This window comes from Apus apus, chromosome 2 (genome assembly GCF_020740795.1).
Source record: "Apus apus isolate bApuApu2 chromosome 2, bApuApu2.pri.cur, whole genome shotgun sequence".
Taxonomy (NCBI): Eukaryota; Metazoa; Chordata; class Aves; order Apodiformes; family Apodidae; genus Apus; species Apus apus.
Window position 1 is genome coordinate 40,847,417 of NC_067283.1, and position 12,483 is coordinate 40,859,899.

Below are 12,483 nucleotides of genomic sequence, written 5' to 3' on the forward strand. Positions count from 1 at the left end.
TACCTTTTTAAATTTAGAGAACAACAGCTTTGCAAGACAACAAATTAATAAATTGCTGAGTTCTGACTTACAATTATAAACTTAACTACCTTATCCTATTTTGCCTATTAAACACATCAGAACAGTAATGAAGTGGCTGACTCTGAAGCAGTGCACTAATGGACAGATAGGCAGGTTCAGTTGTAGGTGAACTGAACCTGCCAGTTTCATCATGAACTACTACAGGTTTTAATGGCCTCCATTTTAAAAAGCACAAAAGTGAAAATAAAACTGCCTAAAGACTTGATGATACAAACATCACCAATTATTGCATCCTAATTCTTTTCATCTCTAAGACTTCACCACTTCTTTAGCTGTAGATATCTCAATATATCAAGCACTGATTTAAAATATTACTTCAACACTGACAAAACCAACAAAACCAAACCTGATATGAATTGTAGGTGAATGAAAGGAAAAGGCCACCATTTTTGACATTTTGTTTCTATATTATTTTTTAACATATCATATACCTTTTTAATCATACAAATGAAAGTTAATAAAGAATACTTGCTGGTTTTAGTTAAAAGCTAACAAGTTAAAAATGCTGAACAAGAATTGTCACAACTGAGAAGAAATAAAACATGCAGGCAGAGCATGTTAACGTAACAGTTATATTCCTTTGTGCCCAAGTTATGTGCCAAAAACATTGCAAGGCAAGTGATCCAGATGCAGAGAACACCACACATGGACAGCTTAAATTCTGATAGTTGCCTGGTGTTTTGCCAGTATTTTCCTCTGTCTTCTTTTCCTGGCTTTCCTGCACTTCTAAGTCCTCCTCAGGTGGGTGGATTACTACTGAAGGAATATCACCACTGGCAGGTGACACCAGCAATTCCTTGCCCTGAAGTGGACTTGGCTGGGCACTTGTGGTTGGCGGGTGGCTGCAGGTAGGACTAGACGGTGGTGTGTTTTGAGGGGTAGTTACAGGGGTTGTACTCCTTGAGGATGCCGGAGTTCCAGCTCTTGAAGAAGGAAGAAGGTAATTGAGAAGAACTGACAAACGGTTTTCTCCTCTCAGGGAAGTATTTGAGGCAGAGAGACCTGTTCGCAAAGAGTGGCGGGAGGCTGAGAGGCCTTCCCCTGAGATAAAACAAATGAAACACCATGAGGCTTACAACAGGAGTACACTAAAAAAACACAGAAACAAATAGGCATTAACAACTTATATAGTAAATTGCAAGCTTTACAGGCCGGAAGTGCCATACTCATGCAAGTAAGGAGATAAGGGCAAATCTGTTTTCAGACATTAGAAGTCAGAAATTACCAATGAGTATTAATTAGAATGCCAGAAATAGGTCAGAGAAGATATTCTCTTAAAGTCAGTAAGATTTGTTAATATCACATACACACTCCGAAGAAAATTTTCTCCTGAAACTGACTCCTAAATTTTCCTGTAAGAATTTCTTATTCCAAATTGCACAGCAGCTACCTTTAACACCATCCAAAAACACAAAAAAATTAGAAGCCAAAACACTGTAAGACTTCACAATTAACTGCAGTAATTATATAGAAAAAAAGTGTTCATTTTTTAAATAAAAATATTTTCAAAATTAACATGAACAAATATTATCTAATTATGTTAAATCTAACTGTCTTCCAGTAAGTCCTGTTCTAGTAAGAAGTCTCCTTGTCAGTTGTAGTCTCCATATACAATTTTGAAGAGAGGATGAAGATTAGATCCATAGTCCCTTCTCCATTCCTTTTTGCTGTGACTTACCAAATATCCCCATTTGCCTAAAACCAAACAAGTTTCTCCAAAATCCATTTTTATTTTTTCTTGCCCTATCTAGCCTCAATGTCCCACTGTTGTCATATAAAAATAACAGTCTTGTCATAGGTCCCTCAGATTTAAGCTTGTAACAGATTTCAGTTCCTCCTTAAACAGAGAGAACGACTGTCTATCCTCACGTCAGCACTTTCATTAGAAGGTTTAGCAATACCATTCCTTCTCTTTACCACTCTTTTCCTGGGATGGCAGTCTCCTTAAATACAGATCACTTCTACAATCCCTGAAATAAAAAACATGCTGTTTTCATGTACCGTAACATCAAGCAAGAAAACAGCAAATTAGACATATTTAGTCTCATATACTAGGCACTACAGAGACCAATACACCTAACAACCCTAGAATAATTTACAAGAAGCAGCAGAGAGTATGTCTAGGTGAAGATCACATACATTTCCCCCCCACCAACATTAGAAGAGTGGATCCTACACATACAAATTGACTTTAAGTTAAGCACAAAAGCCTCAGAGATCAACTATTAAAACTGCAGTGAAATAAAGAGAACCAGTAAAGCAAATTGGATTATTTTGTCTATATTAAACACTACAGTAATAATTATACGTTGTGATTTCTGCAATGATCGTGGACATAAGATGTCCTAACACAGGTATAAAAAGAAGTCTAAAAAGTACTATGCAAATATTTTTGTTTTACCCTTTCATTAGAGGATAACAATAGGATTATAAAGAAAAACTAAATCAGTATACGCTGGCAAAGAGTTAACATTTATACTGGTTTCTTATAGCAGCACACATCCCATATTCTGTTGTAGCAACAGTATTAAGAATAAAACAAACTGGAAAGTGGAAGTGATACATGAAAAGTAACTGACAAATAAGCAACCTTGAATACAAAATCCTCAGAACTACAACTGTGGACACAGGTGTTCAAGGATCGGTAAAAAAGCAAGTTTATATTGAAAATTTTCACATTTGCAAAACAAAACAGGCAAGTCAGAAGTTACAGAATAAATTATGGTCTTATATAAATTAGTTGTACTTTCATTCTAGAAAAATAATTCTGAAACTATCAGGCAAATATTTAAGCACAACCATAAATTCACTAGGGAATGAAAAGTATCAGCAAGCTTGGACATTTGCTGGGACACATTCCTAGTATGTATTGAATTGAGAGCTCGCAACAAGCACTTCAGTAAGTGGAAAACACTCTAAGCAATGAGGCATCTTTCAAGACGGGAAAGGAACTTCAAGCAATGATTCATGAAAGCAGTACTAAGTTTTTGCTAGACTAAAAATTTCAGTTGAAATTGTGTGTCTTAGTTAATACAAAGCAAAAGAAAATATAAAAAAGAGACAGAAACGGAGGCCCTAAAATACAAGAAGTCTCCTGCTTTGCAGTATATATTGCTATTTGGATGCTGAAACTGGATGTCTGGAGTAAATGTACTGATACTCCAGAATATTTTCAGGAATTAGTTAAATAAAAGATGTGGTACAGCCTATAAAAATACAGCATATATCTTGCTTGATTTTGTGGGGGATTGTTTCCCCCATTAGATCCTTCTTTACAAAACAAGGTAAAAATAAACAATATCTAGCTATAAGTAATTTATTCACCAGTAGTATTGTTAATTTTTCCGACTCATATTAACATAGCAACACTGGATTTTAACACAGTAATTGTCAGCAGCACTGAACTCATGACATGACCACAAAGTAAATCTCTAGCATAAAGACTGAATAAGCCAGTAGGAGCCATCTGACAAACATATAAAGCTATGTCACGATGCTGAAATTCCCCAAACATTACACATTTTATTCAATAATATCTTTAAAATATTAGGACCAACATAGGTCTATTTCTATACTTCAAAACAATAATGCATGCTAGGTATACAGGCAGGAGTAGAAGGTTTGAGTACATTAAAAAATAAATGGAAACACCATCCACAGCTACACACAGCACACACTGTTATCATTAGTTCTTTGTTTATCAAGGAGGAAAAACTTATCTGCTACTATCAGCTGAATTTTCCTTCATCTCCCAGTGAGAGCATTATTAAACAGGTTAGAACAAACTGGATGCTACAACTTATCTCACCATTTCGTTCAAGCAAGTGAGGGTCAGAATGTTTCTTGCCTATATCCGCAAAAGATCGAACCAAGGGGATCCGATTGCTGAATTTCTTCTCGTTCTGATGATGGTGCCTTTTTAGAAGAGCCTCTCTCACATTCTCTCTTATGGCTTCATCCAGCTGGCCAGAGGCAATCATGTTGTCCAAAACCATATCTACATAGTAACAACAACAAAGACAGTTATATATATAGCTATCAGCCTTCTCCTTCACCACACTCCAACTCTGTAGTTACACCAAATAATAGGGAAAAAAATTAAATCTTTTTTTTTTTTTAAAGTATTTTCTTTAGCAAAGTCATCTTCAAGAATCCACAGGAAATATTCAAAGGTGCCACTAAACAAACAAATGTGAGAATAAGGAAAGATGTGGATCCAAAAGACAGTATTTATTAGTAGCATCATTTAGATATAGGTTACTTAATATTTTATAATTTATTGTAATTTACTTTAATTTTCAACAGCGACTGCCTTTCAAAAAAAAGCATGTGTATTCAACAGCCCTCCACTAGAAGTGAACACACAGAAACAGAAACACAATGATGGAGAACAGACTTCTTAAGACAGTCTTAACCTGGTATTCCCCATTTTCAAGTATATGACTCTACAAAACTGAAAGTTATTATAGAATGAGGTTAATTCCCTAATTCCTCTGTCCCTCTTCAGACACCCTAAATTCCTTAGGCTCTATCGAACTTCACACAATTCACATGCTTTAGAAGAGGAAGTGTAAAACAAAAGCTAGTTACATCATCTACAACAAACTAATCAGCTGTCAAACAACATCAGCTTTCAAAAGAGCATCTCATCAGCTCGCTCATGCCAGGAAAGAAAGCTTGCATGTCTGGGAAAATATCTGCTGTGATTTCTTAGCTGCCCTTTTTTTTTTTTTTTTAGTTAATAATAAAAAAAACCACCCTGCACAAATGAACACAAACCTAGGTAACAACTTTTAAAGTATATTTTGACATTCTTAACTGATGTATCAAGAACCTAACTACTGGAAAACTACAGAACCTTTCAGAGTGGAACAGGCTGTGCCTCAGAATACCTTAAAAACAAAATTATATGCAGTAAAGTCTGTCAGTAAAGCACAGCTTCCTTCTGGAATTACTGGCAATACACAGTCTTTTGTTACAGCTTCTCCAAAGGAAATCTGCCATCCTCTCCCTCCTGTTTTGAAGGAGAACCAAGACTACCTACTAGGTATTCCTGGCTCATGGAAACAGGACAATACACTTGTATGCCAAGGATTGTTGTGCTACATGGCTCATAATGGCACCTAAAATTAACTTGAAACAAATTTATATATTCTCTTAAGACATCCTAGTTCCAAGTAAAACACCTACTATTAAAAGAGTGCTATTTATAGACAATTAAGCAGTAACTATTTTTCTTACATACTAAGATTGCTGCTAAATTTAATTATTAAAAATAAAATAAAAACCAAAACATTACTTCTACAAACCACATATTGAACACTCTTGTTCAGTAAGTTAGGAAAATAGGAAGGGAACACCAATTTCCTGAGAGAATTTCCAAGATTTCAAAACAAAACAAGAAAACATTTCAAACACTGCCAAAGTTTAATGCCAAAACACCTTGTCCTTCACATACATGTTGGTCAGCCCCTAGCCTAGCATGATTCCTGAGAGAAGGCATTCCACTGTGTGGTAGCTGCAGCAAAAGATACCAGGAAAATTTTGTAAAACAATTTCAAAGGCATTCAGGCTCAGTAGGTATGTATGTGTGTATATCTATCTATATATATATAGATATGAAAAAGTATTCAAAGGTGGTTTTCTAGCATCCCAAACGACCATGTGATTAGTGAGGACACTCCACACAGTAGGTCAAACAACATGTACAAAATTGATATTTCTGCTCAACTCTTATAAAGGTGAAAAAAAAAAAAAAATACCAGATATGCAACAATCAACTGCACTACTGGCATCAAGTTACCATCAGCCAAGCTATGATTAATAATTATGGTACTAAGTGGCAGATTTTTACATTTCATCTGTAGAAACAAAGACAAAGAACACATTCAGGGATTAGAACACAAAGGCAAATCTGGGGCCTCTTCCTAAAATATATAATAAAGGAGGTCCTACTCATCCAGTGTCGCTCCTTGTAACTGAAGTTTGTAGGATTAGTTCTTTACAATCAGATGAAGAAAACTGCAGTAAGCATGCACAGACCTATTTCTTCAATAGTGTTTTCAAGAACACAAAGACACCATCAAAAACATCTCAAGTTATAGATTAAAAATTAGGAATTATTAAAAACAAAAAGTTTAGCTGCAACCTGCTATCTCATCGAGTGTGTTTGCTCTCATGTCCAACATGACCGTCCCATTAAGAATACAGCTTCGCAGTTCAAAGAGACTGTGCAGAGACAGAGTTGCTACATAAGGCTTGCTCCATCGATCCCCACCATCTTCAACATCCTCTTCAAATTTTAGCCACCTGAAATGCATATAAGTATGTGTATTTCTCCTGGAAGACAGACAATCTGGCAAGCAATCACATTCCTCCCTGTGGCTTCTGTTTGACATGGAACAGGAAATCCCATGCTGGATCATACCAACTTTCATCTTATCAGACAACTCAACTGACAGTCACGGCATTTTTGTCAGGCCTTTTAACCACACTGAGCTCTTTCATTTTTCACCTATGTTGTTTCTTTTGGTCTGGACAATTATTAATGAGTTCTTGTAAAAAGAGTGGGATTGTGCCCTGTTATTTCAATTGCATATCTGTTTCACCCATATTTTAGCATTAGAAAGCTGTCTGAAACACTGTATATACCATGTTCAAGTCTACCATGTGCTAAGTCAGACATTTAAGTGCCAGACAATATGTGTAACTATAAACTGACCTTGACTCTGACCCACAGGCCTTTTTAAAATTAACTTATATAACTTATATAACCTTATATATAACTTATATAACCAAAATAACCAGAAGTACTGAATGCAGAAGAATTTATTACAATGCATATGTAGACAGAAGCAAACTTAACTAATATGGGCCAAAAAACCCCATGGTATCCCCATAGTAACATTCACACATCCCATTTGCAAAAAATTAATCAAATACTACCTAAGAACAATGTATGTAAATACCCAACTTTCCTTATGTTTGAGGGAGGGGGAAAAGTGACAGTACTATATCAGCAGTAATAGAGGAAAGAGAATTCAGAGATTGTAAATACCATGCTCTATGGCTGAACACCTGTATTTACATCTAAAGAGTTCTATCTTTCAAAATGGTTGGCATGATCAGGTTTAGGACAGTCAACACAGCACCAGTAAGACTTAGGGTCGCTTGAGAAACTATACTGATTCTTCCCGAATTGGACAAAAACAACAGAAGTTTTTATTTGCTTAGTTTGAACTGAGTGAACAACTCCTATAGTTCATGAAAATTCTAACCTAGGCCTGGTTTGTAGTTCTTTCAAATAAAATCACTAGAAGATACAACCTGACATAATCTATGTCTACCATACCTAGCTGTTTCTTTCCATTCATATTCTTCTCCATCCCTGAAGCAAAGTTCATCCATTTCAGTGAAGAGATCATGAGGAATGTGTTCATCATCATCTTCAGTACCCAAGATAAACTGCACTCGTTGGGATGGCGTGTCTTGAAGAAAAGGAGAAACTGAACAATTAAAAGAATTCATACTTCTGTTAGCACAAAGCACCACATGGCAGTTAAATCTTCTCTCAGAAATACACAGCACAGAGCCCTCTTGCAGAAGGAAGAGGAAGAAAAGAAACGTGGACTTTTCTTTAAAATTAGGTCCTTTTAAAAATTTTCATTCCTTCTGAAGACAAAAATATCCATGTAGAATAACAATATGAAAATAAACACCAACAGTAAAATTGGTAAGAAAGTCAAAGTTCATATATTAGAAAGCTAGAAATCTTTTGTACTATGACAGATACTAACTAAAGGGGGAAAAAAAAACAAACAACAAACCAGGTTGACAGAAACAAACAGCCTGACTTATAGATTGGTTGCCCTAACAATAGTTCAAGGTTCTAAATAGCTGGCTGCTTTTTTTTTTCCCCTCTACACAGTCAGTATCCAGGCACTCACACTGTTAAAGCAGTCAATTTTTCAATGGCCTCTTGCTATTTAACACAGAATGATAATCATTACTAACTTTCTCATTGCGTGGTTGGAGAGCTGTACATAAATTATCATAAGAAAGTAGAAACTACACAGCTAACATGTTGCAGAAATGTTTTAAATTCTCATTGTATAATGCCTACTGGGACAGGTCCAGTAATAACTCGTAATAAAGTTTAACTGTCTTTTTTGACCAAATACAAGCAGTAGACTTCACTCTTACGAGCAAAACTAAAAAACAACAATAAAAACACATGGGTTTAGAGATATTTTCAATAACTATACAAAGATCTTGTTTCAAACTCAAGAGAGAAGTTTCAAATTACAAGGGTCCAATAATGTAGCAGCTGCTACTAAATGAGCTCTTGAATACAAAAAATATTCATCATCAACGAAGACCTACAGCATGTTGCTTCTGTCCTAAACCTAACACATCCCAGTAATCGTTCTATAACATATGCATCCAGGATGGAGAAGTGACCAGAAAATAAGCAGATTTCTATCTATTTAGTGTTACTTGCTGCTTTAGAACCTGTATGGCAAGACTGCACAAATGTAAGATCAAATGATGATAATTTGTATTTGGGAGGGGAAGTTTTGAAGATGGATGAAACTAATAACCGTAGGAGAACAGTAAAACGAGACTTGTCAAAGCGCTCCCACTTTGTTTCAGGGAACTGGCTCCACGCAGGACGTGGTTCTAGTCACAGAAAGGCGATACTGAACAGCGTGGTGTCCATGCTTGAAGTGAAAAATTGCATCACGGTTTTCCCATTCATTGCAGCCTAAGAATAAAGGAGGGTTTGAGGTCTTGAGAAACAACTGCTAAGAGTACTGCCAAATAATTTCACTTCAGAGAATGGTATGACCAGGTAGGTCAATTTCTGGAGGATAAGGGGTGGGGGCTAGGGGCCAGGGGGAGCTGTGTCTGGTCCAAAACTAAAACTTAGGAGGCGTTTTAACTCCTTTACTAACAGCCAGCAGGAAGGTTGAAGTAAATATTTTAACAGACTATTGGTCAAATTACCATGGCAAATACCGTTTCATAGCTATATTCATAATTTTTTAAATCTTGAGTGATACAAGACTGTACAATCTGAAAAAAAGCTTCATTTAAATAACAGATTTTTATGCTACAGGCAAGCATTATGAAACACCAGTCTAACAAATTCAGGGCAGGCTGCTAAACATTCACTCAGACACCTGGATGAAGTCCAACAGCTTATGGATTGCACAGACATTAATTACAGTAATAAAAGGAACATCACAAAACAAGCAATACTTAAGTACAGAGTAACTATACCAAGGTTATTTTCAAGAGAGACAAAGAACTCACACAACAGATTTCTCACCATATGATGGAGATTCTCGGCCATCTTCTCGGTCAGTTTCTTTTTCTTTTTTTCTTCTGTGATGCCTGTGCCCACGATGTCTATGCCGTCGACGGCCTTGTTTTCCAAACGGGACGTGAACTCCAATATATACAGCTCTGTGGCCTTTTCAAGAAAGTTTAAAAAGAAACAATTAAACAAAAACTAACCTCCTGCCCAAATTTAATGTCTTTGTCAACAAGACAGTTTGACAAAAAGAAACCAAAAAAAATTTGACCTTTAGCCAACTAATATTACCATTTCCGTTGTCCTTCCCTGACATCAAGGAACTAGTGCCATACTAACTTCCCAGATAAAATTAATATAAATATGGCTTAATTTAAGAACTCAGTTGCGAAACCAATACAGAAACATAAGCCTGACCCGTAACACTGGAAGAAGCTAGCTGATAAGCACCAGGGCAAGGTAGAGAAATTACACTATCTTGTTCACAGGGATTTGTATCAGGATAATTGTAACAACAGCAAGATGTTATCTCCTAGTTCAGCTTATGAACTTCATTAAAAGGTGCCCATTGTTTCAAGTCTGCAAGGAGTTTTCTCTGCTTAATGAATTGCCAAAATTTCTTCAAGTAGGTTGTGAAACATCTAGGTGAACTTGATGTTCAACTATAACACTAATTTAGTATCAGTTAAGAAGCATAAAAGAAACTTATCTTTGGAAATGTATGCCAAACATCAAACAACTTTCAGACACAGTTTTATTCCAGATTTAAATAAGTAAGTAAAGATTAGGTAGTGCATCCTGAAATTAATACATACTGCTCTTTAAAACACGTACTTTCAGCATCTTGTTTTTCCTACGACCTTTCACATAAAGCAATAGTACCATCAAGAACTTGGCAAAAGAAATCCATCAACAGGCTGTTACAAACTTATTACTACCGTGTCTCCTGTAATGGAGTTAGCATATACAAAAACCTTTTTAATTCCTTTTTAAACAAACAATCTCAGGAAGAGACACATGAACTATAAACTTGGTTTCATACTGAGGAAGAGTTGTTACAGGAGACTGACATTATCAAGAGGAAAAGGAAGCAGTTTTCCAGCTCTTAGAGAGATGCAAATTCAGCAAATTTATGGAAGACAAGCCAGCCCTAGGAGTTGTGACCGTACACATACATGCACTTAGATATATATGTGTGTATGTAGCACACACACACACACACACTAGATTACGTGTGGAAGACTACGGGAAAATTCTGGCCATTACAGAACTCTAAAGAAATAAGACGGGGTAGTATGTCAAACATGTTTTCCAAGAAAAGCATCTCTAAGCCCAAAAAGTTACACAAAAATTTTTTATAAAGCAGTATTTTTACAGTTCTATGCGAGTAAAAAAACAAAGCAAAAACAAGCAGGAAAGCATGAGAAAGTTTAACGTTTAATTTGCTCAGGTTTCCTTTTTAAATTACAAGGCCTGACTCTTGACAGTCTTCCAACATTAGCTGACTGATTTGCACTATGACCAAATCTGAAATTAAGCATATTGAAAGCTAGTTGTTTCCATGTAAGAGTGGAAAACAGATTAATTTGTGGAAGCATTCATCAGCCCTATTTGTAGAGAGAGACTTTTCTTTTGTGAGCTTCTTCCAACAAGAACACTCAACCTCTGCCAGGCAGCCTGACCTCCACCCTCCACAACTACTATGCACAACACAATTCCCGGAGAAATAAATTCACATGTGACACCTAAACATAAATCAATGCATTTATGTACACTATGACCAGGTGGCACCATTAATAATGGTCTCATTATTGATACACCATCATGATACACTTATGTATAGGAAAAGCAGCAGTACTCCAGGTTCAAAAATAGGTGCATTAGTCACCACACCCCACTCAAAGCTGCCTGGTGCAACCAAGTGACCCCACCACTCCCTGCAAATGCTGTTATCATCCCTGTTAGGATTTTCATTTTTTATGTTCAATAAGGAATTGTTAAACCATAGTTACTTATAAACAATTTTATTCACTGTCAAAGTGTTTGATTTTTTTTATAGGAAATATTTTTCCTAAGAGAAACTCAAACGTATTCCTAGTAATAGAGCATTTTGTATTATCAGCCTGTTAAAAAAATCTTAATAAGACTGTTTTAGGTAAGTGATTTGATCATTGCACAAGACCACCTGCAGGTGATTATCCTTCTAGAAAATTTCAGAAATCTGAAATTGTTGAATATTTTACTTCCTGAAAAATAAGGACTTCCACATTTTGGTCTCTTGCTGCTTCCATCTATATTGGGTTCTGTACTAGACACCAAACAAAAATTCTACATAATTCTTTCAAGAGCCTCCACCTTAAAACAACTGCTATTGCAGAAATTAGCATTTTTAATAGTATGATCATTTCCATAATCAAAGACCATGTTGCTGCATGAAGGAGAGGTGGAATAAGGAAATGAGAAGACTATCTCCTATTACAAAACTCGAGCGTGACTGGAAAAAAAATTTAATAGAAAAGTTAGGAAGAGAGCAGATACATTGTATAGGGACAGGTAAAAGCTAGGGACAAGCGCGCAGATGTAAGAGAGAAACTGAAGGTATTTTCAAACCACCTGTAATGATAGCAAATTACTTTCCAGCTAAAATGCGCTGACCTCTCAACTATCACCATATCCACTTTTTTTTGGTATCACTGACATTAATAAACAAAGACATCTCCACTACTACCTAGGAAAGACAAAGCTACTACTGTTGAGTCCACTACCACAATTACTCAAAAACATGTTGCAGGTATATTCAACCACAAAAGGCAAAACTGCATAATAAAAGTTGCACAAGCTTAACCTTAAGTCTAATTCCAGAAAGCAAAGTGCTGAGAAGACACAGCTATATTGAGCAGGACTGTGTTCCCCTCAGTGTCATTATTCATATCGGAGCAATTAATGTCTGCAGACAGACAAAGATTTACTTACAAACACAATTTACAAGGGAAGGAAAAAAACCCCATACAGGCAGCTTCCCCCCCCCCACTTCATTCCCAATGAATTGGCAGAACAACTTACAGTTCCCTTCACCCTGGCCAAAA

General features: G+C 36.1%; 2 protein-coding genes across 17 annotated transcripts in view; one reads left to right on the plus strand and one right to left on the minus strand.

Annotated features, from left to right (window-relative positions):
* Window positions 1-12,483, plus strand: part of CMC1 (C-X9-C motif containing 1) — a 957,521-nt gene that overhangs the window by 591,300 nt on the left and 353,738 nt on the right. The window lies entirely within an intron of this gene.
* SLC4A7 (solute carrier family 4 member 7) overlaps window positions 1-12,483 on the minus strand; it is a 95,379-nt gene that overhangs the window by 37,198 nt on the left and 45,698 nt on the right. For 9 of the 16 annotated variants that reach the window (XM_051610066.1, XM_051610058.1, XM_051610061.1 and 6 more), the window contains exons 3-7: window positions 9,413-9,556; window positions 7,433-7,568; window positions 6,230-6,390; window positions 3,890-4,078; window positions 754-1,122 (exon numbers count right to left, since the gene is read on the minus strand). In XM_051610066.1, the coding sequence (XP_051466026.1) occupies window positions 754-1,122; window positions 3,890-4,078; window positions 6,230-6,390; window positions 7,433-7,568; window positions 9,413-9,556 (999 nt within the window). The remainder of the gene's footprint in view (window positions 1-753; window positions 1,123-3,889; window positions 4,079-6,229; window positions 6,391-7,432; window positions 7,569-9,412; window positions 9,557-12,483) is intronic. The other 7 variants (XM_051610070.1, XM_051610069.1, XM_051610068.1 and 4 more) reach the window with 2 other exon arrangements.